The sequence below is a fragment of the Scardinius erythrophthalmus genome, assembly GCF_964197995.2.
Source record: "Scardinius erythrophthalmus genome assembly, chromosome: 12".
Classification (NCBI taxonomy): Eukaryota; Metazoa; Chordata; class Actinopteri; order Cypriniformes; family Leuciscidae; genus Scardinius; species Scardinius erythrophthalmus.
This window is the reverse complement of record NC_138232.1, coordinates 7,825,004-7,843,389: the sequence shown is the minus strand read 5'-3', so window position 1 is coordinate 7,843,389 and position 18,386 is coordinate 7,825,004. Positions and strand designations below refer to the sequence as shown.

Genomic DNA, 18,386 nt, shown 5'->3' with positions numbered 1-18,386 from the left:
CACACTCCACACTGTTCAAATCACTACGTCAACAGGAGGACGAGAGGTTCAAGCAGGAGCGAGCGTAAAGGTGAGCAAACTCTGTTTTATTACAACTTTCCTAATGTTAAGTAACGTTAGTCAAAGAAGTCAGAAAGTCAACAAGAAGTTATGTTGAAATGAACTATGAATTATTGACGACGTCGACGTCTGTCGAACTAGCGACCGTTAACGTATGCTAACGTTAACGTTACGTTACACATAACATTCATTATTTTTAAACGGTCTGTAATCAATTATTCCACTTAAAACACGGTCACAATGTCTAAGTACAGTTGTTGGTGTCTGTTTTATCTCCAGAAATGTTGCGGGTTACTTGACTCGGCGGTGTTGGATGGATGCAGTGTAACGTCACTGGCTAGTGGCTGGATATGCTAAAGAAGCTGTAAGTCTAACGTTACCTATTATTTAACTGTGTTTGTTAGTCATTTTCGAAAGGTAGCTTTACATAAAATATTGAATTATGCTGCAGTATGTTCTCTGTGTTTGGGTGTGTGCGCCTTAGTTCAATTTGGCTAAGCATTTCTGCAGAAAACAGTGTTATCGTCCAGCTCAGTACAATTCTTATCAAAAACTGTCATTGTTCATTTGAAGTCAGTTCAGTGTTGCTTCAGTTACGTTCAGAAACTATGTAAAGATAATCAAAGTAGTTACTGAAGTACAATTTGGTCTTAAACCGGCTCTGAAAAAAAGAGTCCACAAAATACCCACAAAATTTCTTCTGTTTACAGTCTTGTGAATTAACAATAGTTAATTAAGCTGTTAAAAATTATTTAGTCTATTTATTTATTTTATTTTTTTAATTAAGTAATGATTCATTAAAATTATATATATATATATTTTCTAAATTAACTGGAGCCAGCATAAAAATTAATTTTAAAAACATTGTATAAGACATGCTAAATTTGTAAAGATATTACTAATCAGATGTTTCCTTCTTTTCTTTTACAGCAATGGACATTTTTGTTCAACAAATCTCCTCAACTGGAGTCTTGAGTGCCTCATTGAAAAATTGCTGGTAAATATGTGATGAACAATTTTGCATTTCAAATTCTCTTTCTTTGTATGTAATCTTTTTTTCACAGTTGCATCCAGTGCCAACCCTAACCCTTAAAGGGATAGTTCGCCCAAAAATGATATTTAACCCATGATTTACTCACCCTCGAGCCGTTTGAGATGCATATGTCAATCTTTTTTCAGACGAACACATTTTCAGTTATTTTAGAAAATGTCTTCGATCTTTCAGTAGTTATAATGTCAAGCAATGGGGTCCACCTCCTTCAAGTCCCAAAATGTGCATGCATCCTTCACAAAAGTAATCCATCCGGCTCCAGGGGGATAAACGAAGGCCTTCTGAGGGTAATCCGTGCGGTTTTGTCGTAAAAATATACATATTTAAAACTTTATAAACGAAAATAACTGGCTTCCGGTAGCGGTCGACGCGCGTTCATGGAGATGGATGCTGGCGTATGACGTAGCGTAGAAAGCGTTGTGACGTAGAACGAACGTAGAGTTTTGTTTTGCTCTGCTCTCTCGCTGCGCTGTCACGTTCATTCTACGTCACGACGCTTTCTACGCTACGTCCTACGGATTACTTTTGTGAAGGATGCATGCACATTTTGGGACTTGAAGGAGGTGGACCCCATTGCTTCACATTATAACCACTGAAAGATCTAAGACATTTTCTAAAATAACTGAAAATGTGTTCGTCTGAAAAATGATTGACATATGCATCTCGAACGGCTTGAGGGTGAGTAAATCATGGGTTAAATATCATTTTTGGGCGAACTATTACTTTAACAAAGTTTGCTACACCATTCACAATAAGCTGAAAAACATGAATGGCCAATTTACTTGTCCAAGTACAAGCACATGACAAGACAATTTAAATCAGTTATATTGTAGGGCTGGCATAGGGTACCACTTCTGTGCCTAGTCGTTGTCAGTGTAATTTCATAGATAGCCGTGCTTGTTTGCCCCTTTCTTGGTTTAAGGCAGTGGTTCTCAAATGTCCTGGGACCCCCATAATTTAGGATGTCTCACCCAATTTAAATTTTGCAGTCTGTACTAATGAGCTGAATCAGGTGTGTTAAATGAGGGAGAGATACAAAATGTGCAGTGGTATGGGGTCCCCAGGACGGGTTTGAGAAGCACTGCTTTAAGTTCACCTGAAAAGGAAAATTCGTCATTTACTCACCCTCAAGGTATTACAAACCTGAATGATTTTCTTCTCCTGAACACGAAAGAAAAAATGTTGGTAACAAAACAGTTAACAATAGCCATTGACTTTTATAGTACTTTTTTCCTATTATGGAAGTCATTGGTTACCGTCAACTATCTTGTTACTGAAATTCTTTAAAAAATCTTTTTGTGTTCAGCAGAAGAAAGAAACTTCACAAAAAGTTTGGAACAACGTGAGGGTGAGTAAATGAGGCGATTAAATTTGACATGAGGGTGAGTAAATTTGCATTTTAAGGTGAACTATACCTTTAATAACACTAAATGTTTTCAGATTACCAGAGTACATATTTAACTGTTATATATTTAAGCTAATTTCACTCATTCTAAGTTGACCTTAGTTAGAAATGCACTTTGCTTAATTTAAAAGCTGATGAACGAACAAGTTCTAATTTGCCATTTTTCTATTCTTAGATTCCAAAGGCATACTAGCACTTACAATCCTGCCTGTCATTCTTCCCCCGCCTGTGTACAAGATTGGCCACAAAACCTTTCAGCCAACTATTCAAGAGACAAGAACCTCATTCATTGATGTACAACTGGTAAGTAAAACAACAGGGGACAAAAAGAGCAGGCTCATTTCTTTACACCTGTTTGTAGGGCTGCACGATAAATCGTTTTATTGCTGCTTGAATCTAACATGCATTTCATTTTCTCACAACTCTTTAAAGGATTAGTTCACCCCAAAATGAAAATTTCCTAATAATTTACTCACCCCAATGTCTTCCAAGATATCCATGTCTTTCTTTCTTCAGTGGAAGAGGAATTAAGTTTTTTGAGGAAAACATTTCAGGATTATTCTACACAGAATGGACTTTAATGACAAACAATCAAATGACGGACATTTGAACCTTCTTTGAACATTGGGATAGTTGGTTGCCATTTAAGTCTATTCTGTGTACAAACATACTGAAATGTTTTCCTCAAAAAAACTTAATTTCTTTTCGACTGAAGAAAGAAAGACATAGATATCCTGGATGGCTCTGGGGTGAGTAAATGATTAGGAAATTTATATTTTGGGGTGAACTAATTCTTTAAGTTAATTTAAGATGGTATTTAACTAATTTAAGACTGCTCTTATGAAAACCTAAGACACACTTTTAAATAATTATCTGTGTCTGATATTGTCTTTCCCTCATTTAGTCTGGAACCAACATGGTGCTTTACCTGGAAAGGCAGAGAGAAGCAAAACCCTTCCCCTTTGTCTTGGAGCTTGGAATGGCTGGACAGTTTTTTGGTGAATGGGGAAACTCTGGAAAAGTTGACTCCGTTTTTTTTTTTTTTTATCATTTTGTGAAGATAATTTTAAGCTAGGCTATTTTACAGTTTATAGGTATAGAGTTTCATGTTTTTATTTTGCTACACAGGACTAAATGATTGCTTATTTAAAATGAATTGCAATGTATGTACTTACTGTTTATACGCAGAGATGTGCCTCTCATTTTTGCTGCACAGGACTAAATGATTGCTTATTTAAGTGAATTACAATGTATGTACTTACGTGTTTTTTATTGTATTCTTTGTGAATAGAATCTTAAGCTGTAGGCTATTTTACAGTTTATAAGTGAAGAGTTTTGAATTTTGAGAATCTTACCATTTTATAATATTTTAACATATCAACATTTTAGCACAAAATTTTTGTGCTATTTTTTATTTTTGTGGGCCTCCGTTTATGTTACAGATGTCTGGTTTTTTTTAACATGAATGTATTTTTGATTATATTAATTTCCTGGAATAAACACTTTAATTGAATCAATAAACAGTAGTGTTATTATTGTTAATAATATTTTTTTATTCGTTTTTTTATTATTATTATCTAAAATTAATAACCTGTAGCATGGGGGTTGTTTGACCCAGCACTGATTAAAAACAACCCAGCAGATGGGTTAATGTATAAAAACCCAGCCTGCTGGGTCAAAATAACCCAGCATGTGTTCTGTCCAATATTTACCCAGCGCTGGGTTGCCAAATAACCCAAATTGGGTTGTTTTTAACCCAGCATTTTTTAGAGTGTATTCTTGACTCTTTTAATTATTCTAGCTTATCAAATGCCCCTAACCGACCTCGTTCGCACAGCCTCATTTTTGGGCAAAGCGGTCTCATTTATAAGTTTAGATCTGATAAGTCATCTGGAAGTTAAGCTTATAGTCATGGGATGGTTATTTTAATCTGAATTCCACAATTTTCCCATTTACTGAGTAACTTTTCTGAGAAAAAGATGGCATACTATGTTGTTTCCCCACTTTTTCCACAACTCTCCTCCTGTATATTTAGCATTCTCCTCAGTCAATGAAAGAAAACCTGTCTAAAACAAAAGCAAATCAGTCGAATAACAATGCTAATTACTTGTTCTTTAAAAGGTCATCTTTCCCTTTCATAGAATTAGCATATGTTAGTTTATAATTGCTGCACTGCACCCTGAGTTAGTTTCCTTGACATTGTTTCAAATAGCACAATGATGCTTTACTTTAAATCAGAAAATAAAACAAGCAAATATAGTTTTCTTGTGAGTAGCTCTAAAGTTAAGCCTTGTTGATTACAAGCTATTAATATGCACCATTCCCAAAAAAACATCTCACTTTGAATTATATGTTTTGAATCCTAATTTGCACTTTTACAACTGATTTGAAGGCAGAACATGCAGAAATACACTTAATTTTTTTTTACATGTTATAGCATAGCACAGAACATATTGTAGCATCTCATCCTACCTAACCCTTCTTCATGCATCACTTCCTGCTTGTGTGAACTGACATTGAACATTGAGAATCCTGTATGTTGTCCTCAGCAGGACATGTGAAACATTTCCATTGCATCCTACTGTGATGCAACAAACAACATTAAGAAAGTATATGCAATGAAAAGAACAAAACAAAAGCTGTGTGACATCAATATGCCTAAAAACTAAACTTAAATTGCTTGATAAAAATACCAAGATGTGCATAAGAATCAACCCATAACGTGCCTATTACATGAGTTTACACAGCACTGTAAAGGCAGACACTGCTATTAGATGCACAAAAAAACTGCTGCAACACAACTATTTTGAATAAAACATTTCAAATCAATTGTTTTTTTTTTTTTTTTTTTTTTTGTCAAACTGCTGAAGGTGCTAATTTTTTTCAGGCACTTCTTTTTTTGCAGCCTCATGCCGGTGTTGTGTAACTCCTCCTACACCGGAATAATGGACAGAAGTAACGCGCGTCGTATTAAAGGTAGGCCTACACTGTAACTTTTGGTTCCCGTGATGGTTTTTGCGGGAAATTTCGTACATTCTCCCGTGCATATCTCGTCGTATCCATAAATAGATAGGCTAAAAGTGGCTCCAGTAACTTGAAGCGTGTATGGTGTGGGAGGGAGTGACAGTTAGTATTCTCAACGAACAAGGTTGACGAAGTCGCGAACCTTCGGGGAATCCCCCTTTTACAAAAAACGCCAAACAGAGGAGAGTCAGCTGGCAAAAAGAGAAGGAGACAGCACTCGTACTAAAATGAGAAACAACTTTGGCTTGGATTTTTGAAGATGGCGAGAACTGGGGGATTTCAAATGTTGTAAAGTGACACAGAGATGGTGTTTTTATTTCTCAACAGCAGGTGAGTAAGGTATTTTATATTTGTATTTTAACAGATAAGTTGTTGCCATATGTCGCAAGTGTTCAATATAAAGCTCTATCTATTGTGAAGGGTAGCCTGTTGCTGTAGCTAGGCCTACTAGAATTGAACTTCGGTGGTTGATGAACAGTACAAGAACAAAAGGACGCAAGATCGCTTAAGGCTGAAATCTTGCAAACACTTGACAGCTCGTGTAAGTACATTTGTCACTTTTTTGGCATAATTTTAATAAAGTTGTAAATATCTGGAAAGCCTGTAGTGGCATATTTGAAGACCCCCCAGTGGTGAAAATCAAGTTTTTAATGTAGTTTATGCAGTGTTTTTATTATTTTCTGAGACAAACTATGTGCAAATTCATGATTCAACAACATTGCTGAGTATGTTTTTCTTAAAACTGCAATGAAAAAAGTCTCAAAAACATGGTTTGAAATTCTTACTTCACAAACTTGTAGTAACCAATTATGTAAATTATGTGCCGGTGGGCTTTGGTTTAGCATTTGTTGCATATTAGCATCATTAACTATGCTCTGAAGCAGGGAAATCTCAAGAGTAGCCAGGTTATCCTGCTATATTTTTCTATTGATATGAAAAATCAGGTAGGCTACATTTAGCAATATAGCGGTTGATTTGTGTATATGATATTATAATGTTATGATGAACTATGCTTTCTCCACTGATGTTTTAAGTTGTACAAAGCATTTCTAAGGATAGCCTACTGGTTTTCAGCAGGCAGCTGTCTGACTCCGAGATGGCGAACGGAAACATGGTTTGTGTAACATTAGAAAGATATTATTAGCTGTAAGCAAAAGGCTAATCATATGAATTACCTTTATGCGTCCGATGTTGTAAAGATCGATAGGCCTGCATAAAACGCATTACCATTCTGATACACTGACTGATACACGAGTCAGTATAATTCACTCTTCCACTTCTTCTTCTGAATCAGTTTCTGGTTCAAACATACATGGCTAAATTAAATCAGTATTTCCATTGTCATTGTGCAGCGTTTACTACAATAAAGTTGACCGAGTGGTTCTCTGAGTTAGTGTGAGGGAACTGAGGTGGGGTGCATTTGCATATTCATGGGTACATTTAGGCATTCAAGCCATTTTATGGCATGAAGAAATGTTTTCACTGGCAAAAACGTTTAAATATGTAATTTTGGTGATCAAAGATGAGTTTTAAGGGATAAAATTATTGACTGCAGAGGATCTTTAAAATAATCTTAATTTTAACAAAGCGTAATATTAAAGATACATACTTATTTACACAAATACTAAGTAAATACAGTATTTTAATAGGTTATGACATCTACAATGTTGTTTTATTTATTTTGCATTGGATGATGCTGTCCCACTGCCTAATATATGCTGAACGGTCAGTTCTCATAGTTCTCACTCAAGATGTGTTCTATGTCCTTGTGTTCCTTTCCTCCGAGTTCTTTCTTTCAAGGTAACCTAACACAAGTCTTTGCATTCTTAGAATTGAGAAACAGCCAGTGTAAAGCTAAAATGATCTAGGCAAAGTTTAAACGGGGTCTGTACTTTCAGATGTTCATTGATTTGTTTTTCTTGATAGCTTGCAGGTGTTTCCAAGCCAGCCACGCTTTAACACGTAATCGGTGATCGCTGTTGCTCAGGGTGATGCTGACAGGTGCACACTGCAAAATGACTCACTTCCCTCCCCATCTCTCCTCACTTCTCTGTCCACTCACTTCTAAAACAGTCAGGGATTTTCAAATTGTTCTAGAATGACCTTTACTTCATCAGACTGATGTTAAATGACTCAAATTGAACCCCAAGTTTATTGGATTAGTCAGTGGATAGAGGGTTGGCTGTGCTTACCTTGATTTAATACTGATAGATTTTTCTTATTCTTTAAAATTATTATGCAACAGGGACACAACATATTCCACACCGCTATGCAGGATGTAAAATAAAAAAAAATGTTGCCAATAAATGAGTGTTTATAAATGCATTTACACCCTTATGGACTGACATACTCTGTGATTATTTATTAATCTGATGCATTAGATAAATAGCCAGTTAACAGCAGCAAATCGAAGATAAAATAAGCATAATATTGAAAAATGAATTGACAAATTGCACCATTTAAAGAATACAAAGTGTAGCTCCGTCATTACTGACTTTTAGACTGAGTGCCAACGGCACTAAAATTCCTTTGGTAACTAAATGAGATCCATTTAAGCAGGCGGAGATGGTTCCTCCTCTGTTCAGGTGTAAAATATTGTTTATTTTTTGGGGAAAAATATTTAAAATTAAATGCAGGATGTTTTAAATTTCACAAGTATTTATTATAGAAATTAGTAAAATATAGAAAACATTCCATTCTCCTATTGAGAGCATCATTATGCATGTCTTCCGTCGCTTGCGTGTGGTATTACGAATTGATGATGGAATGGATCGCATTGAGAGGTGAATGGGACAGATAGTGTATCTCTGCCCTTTTTCATTTCCTGTAAGTGAAATACCCATGGTGTAAAGTTCCAGCAGAGATGGAGAGATTTTCATGGATATGGACAGAGATAAGGAATAGATTGTAATAGCTGTTGGCTGCCTGAGGCTCGTCATGCCTTGCATTCTAAACAGGGGCGGAGCCAGAGGGGTGGCTTGGGGTGGCCCATGCCACCCCTGAGATTCGATTGGCCACCCCAGGTGCCACCCCAAATCCTACTCTATGATTGGCCATTAACGTGGTCAAAGGCGGAACCTTTGTTGACGCACTTGCTGCCTTTAAATCAGCACGGGAGCTTGGACAGTCAGACACCAGAACTCAGAAATGTAAGTAGCAAGTGTTTGATGTAAGCTAACCAACAATACATGGCTTATTGTTTTTTAGCATGTGAGTTTACAGCACTACTACTTGTGCTAGCACGCAAAGATATCTATTTACCTATCACATCTGCCTTGATATCTAATCGCACACACAGCCCAGTATCACGTCTGTTGAATCACGTCATGTAGGCTAATTTATCTACTGTACCTGCCTATTCTGCCTACTCAGTCGACATTTGCTAGGTCATTAACTGTTAACTGTAGGCTACTTTTGTAAAAAGCATTTAATGATTTATCATTAGCAGATTATCAGACGCAATTTTGTGCAAAAAAACTTAGCCTACATTATATTTTAACCAAGGAACCAAATTAAACACGCCAGCAAGGTGGCTCGCCCCTACCTTCAGTAAGTTAGGCTTAGGCTATATTCCCAGATAAATTCCACGCAGGGTTTCGTTTTTGTTTGTTCTATATATACAGTCAATGTTTTCAAGCCCTGTGTTGCTAACATACCTAGGCTGTGAAATTAAGGTCTAGCCAGAGAATGTCTAATATGGCGAGAAGTTTCACTCTCAGTACACTTCCGGCTTCTGAACTGGTTGCAGTTCCACTCTGATTCCATATGAGGGCGCTCACAGGACGAGTGCAGAATGAATGGAGGTCTATGGCGCTATACCAATAAAAATCCACTTTTCTCAGGATATAATTTTTTGTCTAGTAATTTGAATGTTGTATTCGAAAGGAGATGCAAATAAATTACAGATTGCTGGGTGTTAGATTTTTTTTGAGTCACTTATTTGCTTTAAAAAGTATTTTAAAGTGTCAATGACGTCATATACATGTACGACCAGAAATACTGCTTCACGGCAATCCTTCAGTCACTTTGGTGCGTTCGCGCTCTGCACTTTTTTTTTTCACTCGAGGCATCGACAACACAGCTGACACAGGTAAACACACTTGCTAGAAGAGTTTTTGTTTTGTTTGTTTCTGGTCCCGCTGCGGATGACACGATGCCATCAAGCGGGATCTCTGGTCGTAATCAGTCCTTCACTGACCAATCAGCGTTCATTAGCAGAATGCTAGCGTGTTATGGGCAACAACAACTCAACTTGTAAGAAATCGAAAGGACATAAGTACTCGTTCATTCAACTTTCGACCTAAAACCCATGTTGAACTTGCAAAATCTACAATCAGATTTGAGATTTATCAACGGCAATCGGGTGAAAGAGATACATTTAGCCGTCTTGCCCCATAGACTCCCATTCATTTTGCACTCATGGCGATCGCCCCCCAGTGGAACTCTGGTGGTACTACAACCAAAATTCGGTACAATAGAGCTTAATAGGGAGTGGGCAGGCTCTCCGTAGACGGGCTCTGGTCTAGCCTACTGGTGGGTTTAATTGAATTTGAGTAATAGGATATGCAACCATTTACATCTGGCGATAGTTATTTGTGCTCGCCAAAATCATAGAAATTATCACTACAAGACACTTACAGTATCTCCTGTAATAGACAGATTTTCTTCGAGTTGTTAGGCTTTAGAGCATTTATTTTAACAAATGACATGGAAAACATAATTCATTTCACCCACATATCCTTATGCACAATGCACAACAATTTAGCTTAAACCGTGAGAATCAAGCAAACCTCACGGGCGTCAGGGCCTTAAAGTGACAGGCACTGAATTCGACTTGCACATCACCAATGCAGTAATGACATGAAAGAGTAGTCTATATCGTTTAAACTTTATAAATAGTAATAGTTTAGCTCACAGGTCAGATGTGGCCTTTGATTAAGCTTTAATTTGGTGTAATTAATTGTAAATAATACGTTCTTTGTTGTGCATTGTGCCATTTTCATTTCAATTTTTAATAATAATGTAAGTAATAATTACTAATAATGTAAATGGAAAAAAAAAAAAAGTATTTAATCGGTGTTTATTTAGCCTAGGGGTTGGTTGGACTGTTCTGAAGGAAATCTGACTTCATTGCAGTATGAAAAGGAACCAGAATATCCAACAGTTCTTTGTTAGCAAGAAAAGCAAAACTGATGAAGACAGTGAACTGATCAGAGCAGCTGACGTTAGCAGTACCAGCAGTGGTTCAGATAATGTTAGCGAGTCAGATCAGGATGATGACAGGCAGGGTGAAGCGACTGAGCTAGCAGCTTCACCTGATGACCTGGGTATGTAAAATCTAGAATTACATTTTATGGTATCATTGATTTAATAAGCTATGTATTTGAAAAAAAAAAAAAAAATATTAACAGCATTTTTATTTAGCCTACACAAAATAAAAATGTTTAGGCATCTAAGTGAAATCATGTGAAATCATTCTAAATGCTATTTCAGATTCAGACAAGGGTGCTGGAGACACTTCAGATCCTTATAAGGGTATGACATCTCAGCTATATCTGATTGAATTGCACTTGTTTTAGTTAATACAACAAAATTTATTTTACATTTAAATTTAGGTCCATCATCATCATCATCTTGTCTCACTGGTTGTCCACTTGCTGCTACAAACCCAACCCCTGGACCTCATGGTGTAGTACAAGTATGTTTTATCCTGGTTAAAATATACACATGTTTGTATGATTTGCTGAATTACTTTTGTTCTTTCCAGACATCTCCCAATCAAGGGCAGCAGATCCAACTCAACCTGTGCTGAGGATGTTTCCCAAGACCACACAAGGTCAGAGAAGAAGGGCATTCAACCCGCAGTGGTACAGCAAGTATTCTTGGTTAGAGTACTCTGTAAGCAAAGATTCAGCTTACTGTTATGCATGTAGACATTCCTCACTCCCTTCAGCGTCAGAATCAGTATTTACGTCCCAGGCAGGTTTTTCACATTGGAAGAAAGCGCTGTATAAAGATGGAGGCCTTACATTGCATGACCGGTCTGACAGTCACGTTAATGCAATGTTTGCTTGGCGAGAATATAAGAATCGTATGCTGTCTGATTCTGGGTTAATGGATTTAATTGATCAAGAGTACAAAAGAAAAGTTGAGGAGAACAGGAGATACATAAAAACAATTGCAGAGGTTCTGTTGTTAACAGCAACTCAAAAGCAGGCTCAGAGGGGCCATCGGGAGTCAGAGGACTCTGACAATAGGGGGAATTTCATAGAAACTCTAACTGTGATTGCTAATCATGATGCCCTTATAAGTGAGAAAATGAGCGAAAAGGGGAATGCAAAGTACACATCTGGAACCATACAGAATGAAATTCTGGAGTGTCTTGCAAACATGGTGAGGGATGCCATTGTAAAGGAGGTGAAGGACAGTGAGGTTTTCTCAGTAATTGCAGATGAAAGCAAATACCTCCAGAAAAAGGTCGTTGGTAGTGAGATATTACTACAGTGGGGCTATATACATGAAAGTTTCCTTGACTTTCAGCATGCTCAGGATTTGGATGCTAAGGGACTTAGTGATAAAATCATACAATGCCTTGAAAAATATGGGCTCAATTACAAGGATAACCTGATTGGGCAAGGCTATGATGGAGCAGCTGTGATGAGTGGGAAACACTCTGGTGTGGCAGCCAGAATTCAGGCAGAGGCTAAACAGGCATTTTATGTCCACTGTAATGCCCACTGCCTGAATCTAGTCTTAGTGGACACAGTGAAGTCAGTGGCAGAGGTAGATTGTTTCTTCACCCTCCTCCAAAGACTCTATGTGTATATGACCGGGTCCTATGTACATCAAAAATGGCTGGAGGTTCAAAAAGATATGTATGGTGGCCAATGCAGAGAGTTGCAAAAACTGAGTGATACACGATGGGCGTGTAGAGCAGTGGCTTGCAGGAACTTATTGGATAGATTACCAGCCGTCCTGCATGTTCTTGAGCAGATCAGTTCAGAGGACAATGGGGACAGATCTGTTGATGCTCGAGGTTTATTAGCACAGATTGACCTTACATTCATAGCCTTACTGACAACTTTCCAAAAACTCCTTGGAACCACAAAGCGACTCTCTGAGTGAGATGGACAGAAGGTTTTCAAAGTCAAACTGTGTACTCATGAATGGGATACAGGCACTGAACCCTCAAAGCTGTACATTCCTAGACAAGGGTCAAGTCTTAGAATTAGGTGATTTGTATGGCAGTGATCAAGAGGACTTGACTTGACATGAGCTGCATCAGGCCAGAAGGGTTGTAAAGAGAAAGATGGACAGTGGGGCAGTACAATTGGGAAGTGTTACAGACTTCACTGTATTTTTGGAACCCTATAAAGAGGTGTTCCCTGACCTCTTTAGGCTTTGCAAGGTTGCCACAGCTATCCCAGTGAGTACTGCAGGCTGTGAACGGAGCTTCTCAGCCCTGAAGCTAATAAAGACACACTTGCGGACCACCATGGTTGATGGTAGGCTTAGCCACTTAGGTGTGTTAAGTATTGAATCCAGGAGAGCAAAAGCTTTAAATATGGATGACTTTATCAAGGTTTTCGCCAGCTCACACAAAAATTGGCGCATTCAGTTGTTTTAACACCAATATATAGATGGGCAAACAAATTGTAATTCATTGTTCCATGAATAAATAGTATTTAGCTGAGAACTTGGATTTTGGATGTTAACAGCTATAGAAATTTCATTTCATTTCATTTATTTATTCTCTTTTCATGGTAATGCAACACGAAATGCCACAACAACAATCCACACAAACACAACAAAAATACATTCCATGACAAGAAGAACAGGAGTAGGATGAAGAAAAAAAAATCTTATAAACTCCTACCCCATTCTTATAATAAGAAAGTTACAAATTAGATGGCCTAACCGACATGAAAAAAAAATAAAATAAATAACAACGACAAAAAAAAAAAAGAAAAATAACGCAGACCAGATGTAATCTACTTTCATTTTTAACAATTTTCCTTAATTTTTTTTGTTTGTTTTACTATTAATTCTGCTTACACAACACTAAACAAACAAAAACAACATTAATGCAATAATGACAACTCTGGCATCAAAGACAATGACGAGACCATGATCATTCATATTGTAGTTTTAAGAATTTTCACCATCATCTTTATACGTAAAAGTATCTTCTCTTTATACTTATATTTAAATCGAACTATATTTGAACAACATTTTAAATCATTCTCAAGACAATTCCATCTTTTCACACCAGAAATTGAAACACACATTTGTTTGAGGGTATTTCCAGCAAAAGGTTGTTTAAAATCATTATTTCTTCTACTTGTCTCACTATTTACAGTAAAAAGGGTTTGCAGTCCATGTGGTAACAAGCAATGTTTTGCTCTATGAACAACTAATAAAGTTTGTAAAGAAACCAAGTCCTTCAATTTAAGTAGTCCTGACCTCAGAAACAGTCCTGTAGTATGTTCTCTTGGAGCAACTCCATTAATTATCCTTATTGCCCTTTTTTGCAAAATAAATAAGGGCATTAAATTAATAAAATATGAATTACCCCATACCTCCAAACAATACATCAAATAGGGCAAAATAAAGGAACAATAAAGGATTCTCATTGCTTTATAATTTAACATAAACTTTACTTTACTCAAAACAGCAATATTTTTACACATTTTATTTCTTACGTAGGCTATGTGTGATTTCCATTTAAATTTTTCATCAATGAGTACTCCTAAAAACCTAAATTCTGACACTCTCTCAATAGTTATTCCATTTAGAATCAAACAAACATTATCAGGACATTTTTGATTCGTAAACAACATAAATTTAGTTTTACTTAAATTTAACGACAGTTTATTTTTGTTAAACCATTTCTGAAGTAGGACCAATTCTTGTTCAATAGTTTTGATTAAGATTTTTAAGTTCTTCCCCGATACAAAAAAATTTGTATCGTCCGCAAAAAGAACAAAACGTAAAGTCTTTCATTCATCACAGAGATCATTAATGTATAAAATAAATAATTTAGGCCCCAACACAGAGCCTTGAGGGACTCCACACTGTATTGTTTCCAACTTAGATTCATGGCCTAAATACTCTACATATTGTTGTCTATTTTCTAAATAACTAATAATCCAATTTAACACTACACCTCTAATTCCATATGTCTGTAATTTAGATATCAATATTCCATGATCGAGAGTGTCAAAGGCCTTTTTAAGGTCAATAAAAACTCCAACTGTGTGATTTTTATTCTCCAATTCTGTAGTAATGTCCTCTGTGATTTTCATCAAAGCCATAGCTGTTGAGCGGGTGCTACGAAACCCAAACTGATTATCGTTTATCAAAGAATGTTTTTCAAGAAAATAATCAAATTTTTTAACAAAAAGCTTCTCCAGAATTTTTGAAAATTGGGAAAGCAAAGATATAGGCCTATAATTTGTAAGACTATCACCAGTTTTAAAACAAGGAATAATTTTAGCCACCTTCATTTTATCTGGAAAAAAAAACCTGTATTAAAAGACAAATTAATTATATATTTTAATGGTCTAATAATGCAACGTAGAGTTTCTTTGACAATATACATATCTAAGCCATCACTATCACATGAATTTTTACTTTTTAATTTAGAGACAGTGGAAATAATTTCACTCTCACTAACTTCGTCAAAAAAAATGGATTGCATGACTCTGCTTTCACCTATCCAGCTTTTATTATGTAATGGTATAGTTTTGGCAAGATTTGGACCAACATTAACAAAAAATGAAAAATGAAATAGATGGCCAAAGATATTATGTTTGAGTTGTTATTGTGAAAAACAAAAAGTCTTGAAGGTGTATTTTTATGTTTGAGATGTTTGTTTATTTATATTTGATTTTATTCAAATAAAAAGAAATTTGATGTAAGAGTACGGTCTTTGTCCTTCAATTTATGAGTATGGTGTTCGATGCATGATTTTATGATGCCACCCTTGAATTAATCAGTGCTCCACTAAGGCCACCCCTGTTAAAAAAGTCTAGAATCGCCACTGATTCTAAACAGGCCTTAACTTTGAGTATTTCTGCAACTGATAGGCTCTTGTGATTGGTTCAGTTCTCATGGAGATGGCTATCCAATTCAATTAAATTCAATTCAATTCAAATTTTTTTGTATAGCGCTTTTCACAATACATATTGTTTCAAAGCAGCTTTTCAGAAAGTGCATTTCAGAAATGTACATAGAAGAATAAAGTTAGTTAATCATGTATTAATTCATCGCTGGCGTCGAGTCGTCTCTTCACGGGCGTCGAGTCGTTTCTTCACAGGCGTTGAGTCGTCTCTTCACGGGTGTTTTGGCATCTGAAGTCTCCATGAGAGGCTGGATACAAACTGGGGCTGACGAACTCTATTTACATAGATAACAACAGAAAAGCAGATGGGAAATAATTAGCATAGCTGCTGTTCATAATATTAATGCATTTGATCCGATTTAACTGTAGTATAAAAGGTAAGTATGTGAATGCTTGGCAAAAGAGATGCGTCTTTAATCTAGTTTTAAACTGGGACAGCGAGTCTGAGCCTCGAACAATATCAGGAAGACTATTCCAGAGTTTAGGAGCTAAATGTGAAAACGCCCTCCGTCCTTTAGTGGACTAAGATATCCTAGGAATGACCAGAAGCCTTGAATTTAGTGATCCAATGACCTCCCCCATGTATTTAAGCTAATTAATGAGGTGTCAAAGCCATTGAAATGAGAATGAATCCTTATGGGCCTTTTTGGACAGGAGTTGACATGATGTATTGCAATGGTTACTTTAAGGTTTTCTTTTTTGATTCATGTTGTGACACAGTAACAAATAGCGCATAGGCTATTCCTTAGTAAGAGGATGTGCATTGGTGTTTTTTTAATGCCAGATCATTGAGTATTCCCGCCTCAGGATCGTATCTGATTGCTGAAGAAGTGCGAGTCATTCTCTGCAGGGGAAGATTGATCACCCAGGTTGGCATTGATTTATGTGATACAAACAAAATAGCTTAATATATAAATATATAAACATATAAACAAACAACAACTTATGTGGTTACACATTGCTCATTGATTGCTGAACTGGCAGAAGAGTCATCTTTTGTAGAAAACGTCAAAGGTCAAGAATTGTATTTCTTCTGTGGAACACAATATAATATAATTATTTTTGTCTTTACAAGGAAAGTCAATGGAGTATAATGTTATTTTGGACCCCAGTGACTTTCAGTGTATGGACAAAAACATTATTCAAAATATTTCCTTTTGTGATCCACAGAATAAAGAAACTCATAGGCTACAGGTTTGAATTGACATGAGCGTGAGTAAATGATGACAGAATAAATTATTTACGATGAACTACTCCTAAGGGAATGCAAAGCCTATCAAGGAATTTCTTTGGAGATTAATTACGAAGCCATATAGACTTTTCAAACCAATCAAGTGATAAATGCTATGCTCTGCATGCGTATAAAGCTGGCTTGTTTTAACATTGAAAAAGTACATCACCTTTAAGGCTTAAACTGATAATCTTCCTCTCTGTTGGACCACTCCAATTTAATTCACGCTTCCTTTGGCACCACTATGCAAATAAATGCGTAAAGGATTTAAAAAACATTACCAGAAATGAGATTTAAGCCGAGGGGATTTCGATCTGTTTCTCTCAAAAAGACACCATATGGCTTCAGAAGACTTTGAATAAGTATAGAAGCTTATCGGCATAAGATAGATAGTGTTTCACCTTTTGTGTTTCACAGAAGAAAGAAAATAATATGAGACAAGAATGTTAGGGGAGTGACTATTTTTAGTGAACTATTGCTTTGCATCAGATATTAAAAGTCACTTTCATACTCCCTCTCATTTGTCACTGTCCACTGTATTGAATAGATTTGAGTACATGTATAATTCATAGTCTGTATTTCTAAGGTAGCAACAAAGAATGTTAAGCACACATCTGATCATCTGTTATGAATCTGATAATGAGATAATTATAATATATTGCAAAGTACTCTGTGTTGCAAAGGAGTGTGCCGCTACTGTAGAGTGTGCGGGGCTTTGGTTCTGTCACATCTACCATCTGTCCTGCAATGAGAGACCCGACAACTATGGTTTTGTTCTGGAGAATAAATCCAATCCCGTCCCTGTGACTCGATTCGGCTTTATATTGACATCGTTTCAGGGTGTGGAACGTGGTGAGGAAGACTGATTAGCTCTTAGCCACTGCATCTCATTTATCCCAATTACACAGAAGACTGCTTGTGTAGGCAAGCTATAACCAGAGGAGTTACATTGGTAATGTCACCCAGATGGGAGTGAGGTTTAGGGGGTGTTTAATGGAGGCCAGCTATTATCAGCTGTGCAGTAAACGTCACTCCCTGGCCTCAAGAGGCGCACTATAGCAACTGAGGCTAGAGGCTGCAGTCTTTGACCCTGTTTACACCTGATATTAACATACGTTTTGGTCGATCGGATCACAAGTGAAGTGGACGACGCTAAATACAGGTGTAAACGGGGTCTAAAACGTTTTGAGCTTGTCCACTTTCGACCACTTCCAGAGGTAGTCGAAAACGCATTTGATCGGATTGCTTTCGTAGTGTAAACGCTCATGTGGTCGAATGTGTTCCAACTTCCACAGAAGACCGCCTACTTTCCGCCTACTGACCGAATGGTAAACATTATGGGAAGTGCGCTAGCCAGACTAAAGACCCAAATTTGGTTTGAAAATTTGCTACCAACTACTACCAAGCACAATGTTCTCTGGCCATTTCTGATTTCTAACACGCACTCACTGCGTTTGGCATCGTCTTGGGCTGTCAGAGCAGAAACGAAAGC

The 18,386-nt window shown here is 36.8% G+C and overlaps 1 protein-coding gene across 5 annotated transcripts; it reads left to right on the top strand.

The window, feature by feature from the left end:
- Positions 1–8,625: 8,625 nt before the first annotated feature.
- On the top strand, positions 8,626–13,465 carry LOC308699716 (zinc finger MYM-type protein 1-like). Of its 5 annotated transcripts, XR_014031213.1 has the most exons (4): positions 8,638–8,689; positions 11,034–11,075; positions 11,156–11,238; positions 11,308–13,465. XR_014031213.1 is itself a non-coding variant. In XM_081380635.1 (3 exons), exon 3 carries the CDS (start codon positions 11,355–11,357, stop codon positions 12,663–12,665), a length of 1,311 nt encoding a protein of 436 aa, XP_081236761.1. In that variant the 5' UTR covers positions 8,626–8,689; positions 11,034–11,238; positions 11,308–11,354; the 3' UTR covers positions 12,666–13,465. The 5 variants fall into 5 exon arrangements, 4 of the variants coding, with proteins under 4 accessions (XP_081236761.1, XP_081236760.1, XP_081236759.1 ...); XM_081380635.1 differs by having other exon boundaries at positions 8,626–8,689; positions 11,034–11,238; XM_081380634.1 differs by having other exon boundaries at positions 8,629–8,689; positions 11,156–13,465.
- The last annotated feature ends 4,921 nt before the right edge of the window (positions 13,466–18,386 follow it).

Coding starts and splice junctions, on each gene's coding strand:
- LOC308699716 (XM_081380633.1), top strand. Junction 11,239..11,307: donor GACCTCATGGTGTAGTACAA/GTATGTTTTATC, acceptor TGTTCTTTCCAG/ACATCTCCCAATCAAGGGCA.